Source organism: Polyodon spathula, chromosome 12 (assembly GCF_017654505.1).
Source record: "Polyodon spathula isolate WHYD16114869_AA chromosome 12, ASM1765450v1, whole genome shotgun sequence".
NCBI classification, from domain to species: Eukaryota; Metazoa; Chordata; class Actinopteri; order Acipenseriformes; family Polyodontidae; genus Polyodon; species Polyodon spathula.
In genome coordinates, this window is record NC_054545.1 from 36,548,578 (window position 1) to 36,563,843 (window position 15,266).

Here is a 15,266-nt window from a genome sequence, read left to right on the forward strand (position 1 = left end):
TTTATACAAATAGGTCATCCCACCTCCCAGTCCCTCAGCTCTAACCACTAAGCTACACTGTCTCCCAGTAACCTAGCTCATAAAATTATACAGTGCCATGCTGCCTCTCGTGTGTTTTACCAACAGGTTTAAATACATCTACAGATCTCCACAGACACTGAGACAACGTCGTTTGTAAACTTGGAAATGTTCCCATAGCTGGCAGCTGACATCAGTTTGTTTAGTGCTCAGATATCTGGACTGGCTTGGTAGATGATGACGTGAATGAAAACTGGGACAGATGAGGCAGGAGGCGGGGCCAAAAAACGTCATCAGCCTTCTTATTCACAATGAAACCGCATTAATGTGTGTTGTATAAAAGAGCAGAACGAGAAAGTCAGATAGGATACGACGAGCGTAAAGCAGAAAACGATTTATCGTAACAGAAGAACAAGAACAAGGACAATATACTTATTATAAGCAGCCGTATATTATCGACTGCTATTCAAAGGAAAAGGACATTTTTTTAAAGTATTTATTTATTTTTTAAATTTATTTTAAATTCTTAAAACAATAATACTTTAGACCTGCTTTTTAAAGGTCGAACAAAGAAGAAAGGTTCAAACTACTCGTTTTGTGCTTTTTTGTCGTTTTTAAAGTATACTAGTATGGTCATAATGGAAGTGCCCAGCATCGACTGCAACTCTTTCCGAAGCCTGCTGGAAGGGGACGGGCCGGGCTGCCTGGTGCTGGACTGCCGGTCATTTTTCGCCTTCAATACCGCTCACATCCCCGGCTCCGCTAACGTGCGTTTCAGCACCATCGTGCGGAGGAGAGCCAGAGGGGGGCTCGGGTTGGAGCACATTGTTACCAATGAAGAGACCCGCAACCGGCTCATGGCGGGCGAGTACCAGGCGGTGGTGTTCCTGGACGATAGAAGTTTGGATTTTGATCAGATGAAGAAGGAGAGCACCCTGGCGCTGGCTGTCTGTGCCCTGTGCCGAGACCCCTGCGGGACGAGGGTGTTTTTGCTCAGAGGTAAGAGCTAGAGGAACCCCCCCGATATCATTTTAAACAAAGTATGTACAACGTGTACTGTATTAAAACATTCTGGAATGACAGGAACATAAATACAACAATATTAGAACAGCACGCATGAAGTAGAAAGGCTGTTTAATGATGGACAATGAAACAGTTTTGTAGTCCTAAGCGGGCTGTGTTTCGAATACTGGTATAACATTAACTAACTTCCGAGTGTCGTTTTTGTATGTATTTATTTATTTCTCCTTTGTGTAATTTCAGGTGGATTTGAGATGTTTTCCTCTGAGTTTCCCGAGTTATGTACCAAGCCTTCCCCTCCTCCAGGTCTATGCCTGCCGCTAAGCGCCAGCTCCCAGCCCGGCAGCGCCGAGTCCGGTTGCACGCCCTGCGGGACACCGCTCTACGATCAGGTGGGTCGGCGCTCCTAGAATAAAGAAGGGAGAATACATCTGAGCAAGTAAACTGTTAAAACAAACTCGTAATAAAATGACCTCATAGGGCTTTTCCTCTGACACTCCTTTTTTTTTTATGTCATGGTTGGGTTGTGAGTTCATTTTACACCAAACAAGTAAATTGCTCTTTATGGCTTCCAAACAGCTTTGGTATTACAATCAACTAAAAACAACACCTTTCAATTACACTAAACAAAATAAAACAGCCACTAGCTTCAATAGCTCATACTGTCATTGGGTTTACTGTGAACCATTTTAAATTCTGACTAGACTGTGTGTGTGTGTGTGTGTGTGTGTGTGTGTGTGTGTGTGTGTGTGTGTGTGTGTGTGTGTGTGTGTGTTATTTGTAATTTATTTAACCAGGAAAGTCCCATTGAGATTGAAATCTCTTTTTCAAGGGAGACCTGGTCAGCTCATTTCAAGGTATCAATACACTAGTTCCAATTCTCCCAGACTGAATCTATTCTTTGTGTTCATTGCTGCACAGGGTGGCCCGGTGGAAATCCTGCCCTTCCTTTATCTGGGCAGTGCCTACCACGCCTCCAGAAAGGACATGCTGGATGCTCTGGGGATCACCTCCCTCATCAATGTCTCCGCCAACTGCCCCAATCACTTCGAGAGCCATTACCAGTACAAGAGCATCCCAGTGGAGGACAACCACAAGGCAGACATCAGCTCCTGGTTCAACGAAGCCATTGAGTTTATCGGTGAGCACAGCCACTTTACACTATGTCGCTTCCTCTGAACAGGCTCTCGGAGACTCTTCTGCTTTTTCTGTTTTGAATTGACGTGAACTTTAAAAAAAAAAAAGGAAGTCAACTCTAGTCTGATACAGCCTGCCAAAGCGAGTCCTGTTTGTTTTTTAAATATGTGTGAGAAAGGGAAAGGCAAAAAACAAAGATGCCTTCAATCAAACTGGCCTTCACTTTGTGTCTACAACAGTGTCTATTGCATTCACTGTCAATGGACACTTTTTAAATAATATGTGTTTTTTAGTTGTTGTTGCTGAGGGCACCAAACTTTAGTCCCGTGGGGTGCTTTATTTGAACAAAAAAAATCTTTCCCTCCAAATCTGCCAGCCTGCCTCCAGAGTGATCATGTAGACTGGTGTTACCCCCCCCCCCCCCCCCTTTCCAGAATCAGGGGCAAGCCCTCTTGTATTAACCACAGGGCCTTGACCCCGGCAGCCTCTGAACAGTGTGGCTGGGCGGCTGTGCTGGTGTTTGAAAGCTCAGGGGCCCCATTGTTAGTGTGGAACAAAAGGCCCTTTCTCTCACCCTCTGCTGCCCTTTCTCGCAGATGGAGCATCTCAGCAGGAGACAGGTCGTCTCTTTTGTGAGGTCTCCTGGGCTCGTGATGGGCAGGCTTTGTTTGAGCTGTCCTCAAGGGAATGCGCCCCATCATTTGTTTTCACTATTTAACTCCTCTTCCTGTTTCTTAATCAGGCAGTGTCGTCCTTTTCTTCTAAAGAGTTCTCATTTACCAATCTGAAACGAACACATATGGCACTATTTTCTCCTAAAACAATGTGTACTGATAAATGTTTGACTGGCCAAACAATGTATGTGTCTTGAAACTAAGACTAAGCTTGGACGTGCCTCTTTGAGTGTGGTGTTCCCAATATCACCCCCCACCGTGGTCCTGTGCTAAGCCAGTATTCTCCTTCTCTTTCTCCCTCAGACTCTGTGAAGAACCAAGGAGGTCGTGTCCTTGTGCACTGCCAGGCTGGCATCTCCCGCTCTGCTACCATCTGCCTGGCGTACCTTATGAGGACAAGGCGGGTGAAGCTGGACGAGGCCTTTGAGTTCGTCAAGCAGCGACGCAGCATCATCTCCCCCAACTTCAGCTTCATGGGCCAGCTGCTGCAGTTCGAGTCCCAGATCCTTGCGCCCTCCTCCTGCTCTGCCGAGGTGAGCAGTCCTGCCAGGGGGAAGACGGGCACAGTGTTCAACTTCCCAGTCCACCGAGCCGCCAGCCCACTCTCCTTCCTGCACAGCCCAATCGCCACCTCCCCCAGCTGCTGAGCCAGACTGATGGCTTACTGTACTTATAAAGATTTCTAACTGGGCAATGTAATCACGTGGCTCCGGAAGATAGTCCAGTGTTGGATCTAGCAGACCCTCTCCTGTGAGTCTGTGGTTTGAGAACTCCACCCACCCCCCGCCTCCAGTGGATCACTCATCTAGGGAGGTGGGTTTGAATATGGTTGGAGCTAAAGACCAAAAGTGGTTCCGCTAAGACAAATGCAGAAAGGGATAGGGGGTTAAGAGCCAAGAGTTGTAGATTCTGTGCCTAAGCTGTGGGTTAAGAAGACTCTCTGAATTCACACACTCCCTGTCCTCTGTTCTGTTTCGTAAAGCACTAAAACTGTTTCAAAGGACAGAAAAAAAAGACTGACACCCTCCCCCTCCCCCTCCCCAACTTCCTACCAAAGAAGTGCAATAACCTGAAATGACAGTATTGTGTCTATCCACCCTATAGAGAGAAACATTCAGGCATTCTGGAAAGGCGCCTAAGAGGGCTGATGTAAGGGACTCCAAGGAACTTTTGTCTTTTAGAGGAAGCCAGCTGTGAATCCAGAACTTGGATAAGTCCCAGTATCTGAGTGATAATTGCTGCTTCTTTGTTAAGCTAGCACATTGTAGTATCTCTGTTTTTAAATCCAATTGTGTTTTTATTTATTTTTTTATTATCATGTAGTTTTTTTTGTCGCAAACCAGGTTTTAACCCATTAATTGTAATTCCAAGTGACTATGTAGGCAGATCTAGGTTAAAATATAATGCATACTGCTGTCCCTTTCCAAGTGGTCATCCCGCATTTCTGATGTGCTTTGTATTATTATTATGAATCATTCACTTCAGACGGTTCACGTGACTGTAACCTGCAGCTCCGGACCCTACCCTGAGCTGAAGGATGTATTTTAAAGCTCTCGTCACACGCCTCTCTGAATGTTCCGATCACAGGACCAGCAAGCCCTGTTGAGACCGTCCCATTTAAAAAAATAATAAAAATACAATGTAATACAGCGAGTTGCCTTCAAAGCAACTCTCATCTTTCCAATATTTCTGTCTGCAGGAAAAATTAAAATACCTCTGTTACCCGGTACTGTGTTACAGCTCTCTGACCAACCCCCCCCCCAAAAGCACTTTTCGTGATGTTCCCACCCCCACCCCCAAGACTTTGAACGACGCAATGTCTACAGATGTGAATATAATACATACTTGGTCAACATAACCAATATATATATATATATATATATATATATATATATATATATATATATATATATATATATATATATATATATATATATATAATATATAAATGTGTGTGTGTTTATTTTGTATACATGTTGTTTTGATATGTTAAATTGATACCATTTTTATGAAAATGAGAAATAAACAATGTTTTAAAAACATGTGTGTGAATATCTTCTTAAATTAGTAGTGTTGTTCTGTCCCTTAAACAAACACGGCTAAATTACACTTTAGAACACTGGATAAGAATAAAGTCTGTTGTTGCTCCATCTCCATAGTGAAAAACACAAAACTCTTGAAAGAATCTACTAAGCTCCCTTGTAAAATGTTGCAGTTGTCCGATGCTTTTCCCATGGTTATACAATGTTACTTTTTATAAGGGCTGTATTGATCTTTTTAAAGAAAGGGCCATAGAAGACCTAATTAGAAATCTGTCTCAGGTCACAGGTGCAATGAGGCCCATGGTCTGAACTTAGCTCTCGTTGGTCAGGAATCATCAACGCATCACAAAGCACCTCAGGACTGGGCCTAAAAAGAAGGGCAAAGAATCAAGCAACTGCAGAACAAGATGTTGCCATGGGTCTATATCAGGGGTAGACAATCTACTTCCAGTTTATGAACAGAACACCCATATCGTGTATTTAAGTGATAATACTACTAACTGCACTACCAGATATTACATGACAAGTGGAGTCTCTCTGTCATTAACTTCCGTTGAGATTCTGAATTCCATTAATAACCTGTGATGAAACGATGTGGCACACTTTTTATATACGTCATAAAGATGATTTTCTATCCTGGTTCCCCATCTGGTCGGTGTGTAAGAATAAAACGAATGATGATAAGGTCTCAGTCCTGTTGGCATGGGGATTACAAACCGGAGAGCCTGTTTCACTTGCAGTCACGGTATGTAATTACGGCTATACAGATCCACCAATCACAAATGCCATCGCAGTCACAATCAACCCTTATTGGACAGGCTGTAGATAAGTATGTGAGCCGCTGAAGAGCTTATGAACAGAAACAAGAGTGTGCGAAAAGCGCTTTGTATTTATTCAGTGATCTCCACCCATAACTCTGAACAGCCAGTCATAAGTGAGAAAGATGAATCAACAGTGCTGTGAGGGAATCCCATGGGAGAGTGGAACACAAGTGCTGTCCTTCATTCTCTGGCCCGTTTGTAAACAGACAAGCAATATCTATATACAAGGGCTGAGAGCAGCAGTTATTTCCAGTGTGAACAAGTCATATCTACACGGGCTTTCCACAAAACTGAAATGATTAGCTTTCAAAGCCCCTTTCAAATCACTCCGCCTGAATTCATACAAATTATACATACCCACACAAATCTGTTCACTTATGCAGTGCATTCTCCTATTATTTCAGACAGTAGGATATGCGATTAGTTTTTTTCTACACTAAATGGCTTTTTTTGAATGAAGGTTTAATGTGATTTCACATTAATACAGATACTTTAATACAGATAATCTATTAAACTGATAGATCCCTTCAGCAATGTCTTGCAGCTTTTTATAAATCATGAATTTGGCATTGGTGAGAATACTTCTTCAAACACTTTGACGTGAGTGACTTCCATTTTCAATTCTATTGAAATCCCTATAGAATGCTGGCATTTCTGAAACAAAGGCGCTCTTCCACAAATGGAAAGCTGTGTGGCTGGCTTCAAACAGGAGGATTAGGAGACAGGCAACTGTTAATGTTTCAGGGACTTTACAGAGCAGCAGTCAGAGCTGAATGAACCATTAAACCGTATGCACATTTAAGCTGGGTCAAACTACATGTGTAGGGTTCACTTGCAGACAAAAAGAGATTAGCAATTTGTTTTTATGCTTTACGTAACTTACTATGCTTTATTACACTTTGCTATGCTTTTACGATGGGAAACTTTTGTACGGGTAACAGAATGGTATACAATGCATACAACTTGAAAAGGCCTTACGCAAGACTTCGTTCAGGGGATTGTCCCCTAAATTTCATCTATCATATCTATATATATAGTATATATATATATATATATATATATATATATATATATATATATATATATATATATATATATATATATATAGTGTAACATTTGTTCCTTTGTTCTTCTGTTGCTGTTTTATTGGAGGGGTCCTTTTGTGTCATGCGTTACATCAGCTTGTTTTGGTAAGCATTGTTTCTGTTGCTGGCTCTCCCTCTGTTTGAAGTAGGCAGGAAATAACAACATACTTGCAGCATGCACAGCATAAAGAAAAAGCAGTTTAGCTGAAAAGGAAAAGGAAATACCAGTGCACAAAAGGGAGGCTGGTGAAGCAGAGCAGAGAGGGGCCATGCCTGTGGTTGAGTGAATGTCTCAATTACTGTACAAGGCTTCAGAAAAAGTTGGTTTTGCAATGATGACCCTTTGTTTAAGGAGATTCCAAGAAAATTAATTTTCTGCTGGTTGGATAGATGATTAACTATAGCAGGTATTGCAGTATAACCCTCTTGTTCTGTTCCATGATCATTCATATTGTATCTTATTAAGCGTTTTAAAGTTGGGGGTGTGTCAGTTATATAATCCCCCCCCCCCCCCCCCCCCCCCCCCCCCCCCCCCCAAAAAAAAAGCAAAATACATCAGAGGGCATTCCGTACATCAATGGAAAGCCATTATACACTGACTCCAGATCAAAAAAGTCAACTCAATTAGACCCAAGCAGCAGGTGTACGTTGATTTTGATTTTGTGATTATCACGCAAAGATTCACATGCCTATTAGGCAGCTCAGCTTTCCCTTCTCTTGCGCTAATCATTCCTCAATGGGGTGTATGGAACATCTCACTGCTACACAAGCTTCATGAACAGAGACCTTTAAATAAGTTTCAATTGCCAGCCTGCCTCATACCTGCCAGAGCGTTGATTAGCCCAGAGGCGTCCTCTCCTCCTTAGACACTATCATTTCATTGAAGACTTTAAGAAATGGGGACAGCCTTGCCATGTCTGAGATACTTCCTCTTCAAAGTTAAGCTGCACCTGTTGCAAACTAGAAGATAAAGATAGAGCCCGAGTCACGTGATCCCAAGGTTCTTCCATTGGAAACGGGCTGACAAGGACGTGAAAATCACATGACATGGCAACAGGCTATAAATGGAACTGTCAGTGTGCTACAAAGAAGATATTGATGTAAAAGTCATGCTTCGATTGTTACAAAATATGTTCCCAGTTATGGAAACCACCAACACAGCCATGGTTAAACAATAAAGAATACAATACAATGCAATACGATACAGTTTGCTTTTAAATAGCGCTCTTTACTCAAATCATCCCAGGAATCTTTACATTAAAAACTTTATCAAATAAAAAATAAAAAGCCACTGGCCAACCCATCCAGCTCAAGAACAAGCCAACGCAAACACACATGTTTTTAAACATGATTGAAAAGAATAGAAGTGAATAATCCCAGATAGAGACTCCTATAACTAACTGGAAACTGGAGACCCCAGTTCACGTCCTGTGCCCTTCATTATAGGTAATCTCATGCTAGCAATCTACTTATTAACTTCGATGTGCTAACTTCAGTGAAAAATTGAAAAATTGAAAAAAGAAGCGTAAGATGATAGATGGGTTTGCAGTTGATATGAAGTGGTGTATATGTGTAGATATGTGTATATGTGTATATGTGTAGATGTGTATCTGCTGCAGTAGACATTAAGGGACTTTATTATCTTGCAAATGACAAAGAACGCGCCCCGGAGAGTGGAGACAACAGGGACAGCTGCCAACCGCTTGAGAAAAGCACGACCGCTGAAGAGGCTTTCACCCGGCATTCAAATGCAAAAGATCCTGCGAGTGTTTCACATCTATTCACCTCATTATCCCTTGTGAAAAGGCTGTAACAGAGAAGGCCTTGAATGGACAGAGAGCATGTTTGCGAGGGAGATTAGCACAGCATCGGTCTCCCTAATTCTCTCACATTGACCAGAATGCAGCAGACCACCAATAAACTGGCCATCCAGAGAGAGTTACAGAACAGCCCAATCAGAAGATCTTGCAGTGAGCATGCATTTTGAAATACATTGAATTTAAGTAAGCGTGTGTGTTACTGAATCAGCTATGTTTGTTTGAAGGCTGCTGACATCCAAAGACAGTTTACTCAGCGTTTACTCATAGCAGCAACAATTTAAACAACTGATCAAACTTTGCTTTGTTGGTTCCATGCATAGTCCATCAGTTATCAACTAACACAATACTGACATTAAGTTAAGCATTTTTTCCCTTTCTTAGTAAACAGTTGGGGTGGAAAAGAATTTCACCTTGTCACAAAAACTCAAAATATGTGTCATTACCCTGTGATAGATAATCCTATAGCCAGCTTATATTTTGCTCTCTCGGGGGGGAAAAAGGAAAATTCAAGTTCAGAGATATGGTTACCTCAACAGGCATGTAAGCCCTTGTTACAAGTTGCTAGGTGACATAATCTTGATGGTCTTGTGAAAAACCCCTGTTGTCATAGCGATACAGCGCTTGCTTCCCTCCAGGCTTTGTGGTAGCAGCCTGAAGGCTTCCTGCTTCAGTTTCAATGTTTCTTCAGGCGGGAAGTTTAGAGAGACTGGCTCCAGGCGCGGTTTCCAGCCATCACTAACCAACCTGCCTTCCTCCTGGAACACAATGCTTTGCAGCTTTATCTGTCCCTTTCCCAGTCAAAGGGGAAGCTACCCAGGGAGCCCAACAAGCACAGGCACGCACACTCTGTGTGAGGATAACATCCCTGTGTACTCTGAGAGGATAACATCCCTGCACACTCTGTGTGAGGATAACATCCCAGCACACTCTTTGTTAGGATAACATCCAGCTACAAGTCTGGAAACTTTAAAAAGAAGCACAGCTTCCTCACCCACAAAATTTTTGTTTATGAATTGTTTATTAAATACAATTATTTATTTCTCTGCGATATCCATTAAAACACAGTCAGTGGAAAGTTTCACTCGCAGGCCAATTTCCACACCTCGCAGGCACTGAGTATCTTTAATTACCCTTCTCATTCCTCCTCCCAATGCATGCCCGCCACATCAACTCCTGCACTCAGGCTCTCAGCACCTTACCCTGCGTTAATGCCAGCCTAATCGGGAGCAGAGACTCAGCAGGGGAACGGAGCCAAAAACAGAGCAGCCGCCACCTCTGACCAGACCAGCCGTGCGTCAATCACCTCGAGTTTACGATATTGTGCAGCTAGTAGAGAGGAGATAGTCAATCCAAGTTACTCGAGGGCAGGAGAGGCAGTTCAGAAGCACTTTGACCCAGAGCATGTTGTAACAGAAGTCGAGAGAGAGAGAGAAAGAGAGACACAGAGAGAGCGAGAGAGAGAGAGAGAGAGAGAGAGAGAGAGAGAGAGAGAGAGAGAGAGAGAGAGAGAGAGAGAGAGAGAGAGAGAGAGATGTACAGAAGAATCCTTGTTCCACACAGTCTGCAGTATGCTGTACATGTGGCAGTGTGGCTCTGGGGGAGTTCCCTCTTTGCCGGCTGTCGCTCTGTTGTATGTGGGGTTGCTGTGGGCCCCTTAGTGTTTGTATAATTTGCAAATTAATCTCTGTCTGCCTTCTCCTCAGTAGGAGATACCTAAATGTGTCATACATAACCCTGCAAGGTAACACTCTTAAACTCTCAGTCGGCATGATGAGCGTGCAGCTAATGCCTCCATCAGTGTAATGAGAACCCCCAATGCCATGCACTTTTTTCTTCTTCTAAATCAATTGGATTTCATGCCTTGAAGTGCCGGTATGTTTGAGTGCTGCTTTGTTACCACACTGCTATATAGTGTATGATGCATAGCAGTCAGAGGACAGGCAGTGTGCTTTACCTTGAACTGCAGCTCAGATGGTAAGATACTAAAGAAACTTAGTCAATTCAATGACATGTTTTCCCTTAAACATCTTCAATGAACAAGCAAAACATTTGCTATTGAATTTATTAAGTTTTCTGTGTTTTTTAGTTCTGAATGAAATTGCAAGATATTGTATTGGACTTTTTTAAATTTGATAATGTACCAAAAATGTACTGGTAATTAGAAAAAAATGCTGTCAGTTCACATGCACACATTATAAAGATGTTTATACAGTTCTGCTGAGCTACCCCACAAAGTAACCATAGCAACATCAAGTAATGTATGTGGGCAGAACCAACAGAAGAATCGCGTGACAGACAGGAATGAACTGTATGGATGTTTGTGCCTGCTTGCTGGTGAGGGTGCATGTAATGAGCTTTCTTTCTTTCTTTCTTTCTTTCTTTCTTTCTTTCTTTCTTTCTTTCCCATTCTCCACTCCAAGCCCTTGAGATGAATAACCTGTCTCGTGCTCAGGTGGGATTGGTGGGCTGCAGAAACCCGAGCCTGACGTGCACTCAGGCGATTAAAAATGAATGAAAAGCTCTTCATGTAAAGATTAATCAAAGCACAGCAGACACTTCTCCAAATTCCTCTGGGGAAACAGATGCCATCAATATAAACCCAGGATGTTTCAGATAAAACATATTCTAAAGAATTCTACAGAAATCACATCACATTATCAGGAACAGTTTAATACATTTTGTTCATAGTCAAAAAGCATTTTTCCCAATTCTAGTTTGTTTTTGCTAAAAAAATTGATGTTCCAAAGCCTCAAATTTATAAACCAGGAGGTTCATTTCATGGCACCTACAAGCACCTGACTGTTTCTTGCTAGTATTTGATGTTTGTTTGCTTTTTCCCCCAAAGAATAAACTGCTACGAAACCAGGAGGGTGACTGACACAGCAAATGATTATGAGCATATATCTATTAAAAGCAAGTACAAAGCATAGCTGTTCTCAGTGTTTCGGGGAACGCCATTATCAAGAAGACCCAGACAAATTTTTAAATCGCTGCATTCACAATTTGCATTGGTCGCAGACCATCATAGAAACAAAAATCCAAACATCCATCAATCAAAACATATAAACCAGCATGCATGTTGAGAGCTCATGCATGCAGTTAGCAACAGGTTAAATGCTTTGTGAATATAACCCACTGAATGTACTGTAAACTGCAATCAGGTAATCTGACCACCCTACCTCATTTATATAGTGAGTGTAGTTTTGCTGTAGTACTGTATAGAATATCGCTGCCAAACAAAAGGTTTGTGCTGTAATGCTTTTACCAGCTGGCTGAGCCAGAACCCAAAGGCATGTGCAGTAAACACAACTAAGAAGCGTTAGGGCTTAACCTGGATTAAAACCAGTGACTTTATACAGTAATTAAAGGTTTACACATTCAATGAACTCGACTGAACTTCTGCGAGCTGTGGACTCACACTAATCTGCAAAATTATGTGCTGGTCGGACATGCCACTGCAAAAGGGATTGGAAACGTGATGATGTCACAATGGAGGGGCTTCCTGGGTCTTGGATCCTCCCCATCACAGATCTCCATCTGATTGTTACTACACTCTAGAAGAATTCAGGCTCTTCATTGTCTGAGAGTTCCATCTGTGCAGCCTTAAGGAAATGCGTTTGGCTTGGCCAGGACTCTCAAACAAGACCTTGACTGATTTCACCCTGAAGTGGCCGCGATCAAACCAGACACACTGCAGCATGCAAGCCTAGAACATACAGCAGCACATACCTGCTGCCCAACACGCACATTCTGTACACACCCACATACACGTCTTTACATGTCTGCTTCAGCGTGACTGACTAGTTTTTAATGTCGGTGAGTAAGTGTTAAAGAGTTTGAAAGTTTTGAAAGCACAAGGGCCAATAGAGCACCAACTTGACTTTGTTTATATTGCATGTTTATTGGCTTGACCTTTTCTTAGGAACTTGAGCATTTCTGTAGATGTCACATCTTAATGCAAATGAAATCTGTATTCTAACCTGAGAAATGTAGAAACCAACAAAAGGGACATTGGATCAAAGTCACGTTGTGTTATACATGGGTATCAGCACTGCCTTTGATACAAGTCTTAAATGAAAATGACTAATCAAGCCGCTGCTTTGATGGGAATCGTGATGTGCCAGGGCCAGTCATGAAAATGCAATGAGGCATATTTGCATTGCGTTGGAGGGGCAGCCCTCTACTTCTTTCCTAGCACCTCCTTTCTTTGTTTGGTATGGAAAATGGAATTTGCCTTGGGCAAAGAACAGCAGGGATTAAGTGTGATGCAAATTGATCCAGACATTGCACATAAAAGCTTGTCTGTGCTGCTGAATATAGCTGCTCCCTCAAAATATTTAGTTTATATATAAGTTTATATAAAGATATGGGGAGATTTCCCAGGACCTGTCCACTCTGTAGTTTCTATGTACATAAAAAAAGAGTGAAATGTTACTTCAGTGAGTAGAAATGTGACTACAGATGAGCAACAGTGTGTTATTATATATATATATATATATATATATATATATATATATATATATATATATATATATATATATATATATATATATATATATGGTTAAAAGTTTACCATACATATATTTTTTAATCAGAAAAGGTGTAGAATTAGAACTTTCCTTTGTCTGCAAGGTACATTTCTGTGGTCGCTACATCATCCACAGGGTCTGTGTAAGCTGTGCGAGAGGAGTGTGCGACTATTCAGAAACAATATTTTTTTGGCCAGATGGTGTACCTTCACAGTATGTTGAAAAGCAGATTAGAATTTATAAAACACCAATATTAACAGAAGAACAGCAATAGCTGATAGCATGTACAGCCCTCTTAAGACTTCAAATAAACACAAATGTGATCCAGCAAATTCAATACAGGACAGATAACTCATTGCTGGGGATCAGACAGCCAGCAAATTGAATTTAAGGAACCTTGTAGTGTGGATCTAAGAGAAAGCCTATTCACAAGTATAGACTGAGGCAGTGCTTTTAATAGATCTCTAGGGTTTCGGGTTTTATAAATAAACAGTGAATCTGAGGCCCCAGCCATTTGGATGTGCCTTGGGCTGAGAGCGGTGTGTTTCTAATTCCTCGCTGGAAACAAACTCCAGCTACTCTGTCGCAGGAAGAAGCCAACGTTACTCATGCAAGAGCCTGGTAATGAATGGCACAAAACACAGAGCAGCAGCCATGGTGAACAGGGGCACATGACCAACACAGAACGAGCAGAGCTAACCTAGCAGAGCCACCAGCCACTGGGGAACAAGGAACCAAACGAGAGGGGTCTGAAAGCCAATACAGAAACAGGGCAGACAATCTAGTACACTTCATTATTTGTGACTTGCTCATAGTTCCCTAAAGGTTAAAAAAAAAGAAAACATAATATTGTCAAAGTAATAAAACCTTTAGATATTGTTCCTCTGCACCCCCTATCTCACGAAGCTCAGATCTACACTTCACACTGAATAAGCTACAAGTCAGGGATGGAAATAAGACTTCCATTTCATAGCAGTTTGAGTCATTCATAGTTTTACTAGGAGTTTAATAAGACACACCTGAGCTTATTACCTGTACACTGTGGCTTATCATAGCATCTTAGATATCTATCTAGATATGTAGCTATCTACAAAACGTTGCTCCTGCATCCCAGATGAACACTGATACAATGCCTTCAGTAAGTCTTTTACCTTGTGTCTTTATATTAGTAAGGATTAGCGATGCCTATGTCAATAACTACCAAACAGAATGCACCTGAACACCATCTACTTACAGTACTGAGAAATGTGTGTCAAATTATTAGAGTCCTATAGTGGCTGTGTAGTTAGCCCGTCCTCAATGACCAGAATCCCACACATCTCTGCACCCTCTGCTTCTGTTCAACAGTCTCCACAATCCTGGGATGTGTTGAGAATCTGAGCTCACTCACGCTTTCTTATTCTGAATGGCATGATCCATATTTCACTATATTGCAACTGCAGAGCCTTCCGCCGAAGCCACTCAGTGCAGGCAGGAGAAGTACGAGAACGCCCTCTCCTGGATATTTTGTGAAGAGCCGATAGAGACAGTTAACAAGGTAATTAATACCTGATTTTTAGTACATTGCTGTGGCCCCCTCTAGTGCAAGCTCTGAAAATTACATTGCTACCACTGTGGAAGTCTAGATAATATAATAATGCCGTTAAACACTCATAGTAGAATAGTCTATCCACGTCATTTTACCTCTTTTTAAATCCTTCACCTCACGGGGAGGTTGGGGGGCTGTACAGTACGATATCATACAGCACCCCAAAACTCCACTGGAATAGGGTGAGTATTAAACTATACGTTAAAACGGCAAAATACAAAAATGTAATATATAAAAAGCAGGAAAACAATCTTTGTTAAAAGTTCTTACAACTTGGACAGTTAATTCCTAAGATTCTTAAAGCTACATTGATGTCAGCATCTAATTAAGTCCCAGAATCCCAGAATGATCTTCCAGAGTTCAAGAGCCTAATTCTTCCAGCTGCCGCTAGATGGCTTTCTCTTCGTGAAGCACTGTGCCCTTGGGCGCTGGTGTTCGTGTTTATTGTTAACGGTTGCTAAACTTTTTACAAAAATCGTTTTTATCGTTAGCTCTTCAAGAAGCTTATGTGTGTGCTTCGGTTTCCAAACAA

The 15,266-nt window shown here is 41.8% G+C and overlaps 1 protein-coding gene across 1 annotated transcript; it reads left to right on the forward strand.

The window, feature by feature from the left end:
• Positions 1–380: 380 nt before the first annotated feature.
• On the forward strand, positions 381–4,618 carry LOC121324461 (dual specificity protein phosphatase 1-A-like). Its single transcript, XM_041266377.1, has 4 exons — positions 381–1,017; positions 1,282–1,430; positions 1,960–2,179; positions 3,153–4,618. The coding sequence occupies exons 1-4, from the start codon at positions 648–650 to the stop codon at positions 3,494–3,496; spliced, it is 1,083 nt and encodes a 360-aa protein (XP_041122311.1). The 5' UTR covers positions 381–647; the 3' UTR covers positions 3,497–4,618.
• Positions 4,619–15,266: the final 10,648 nt, after the last annotated feature.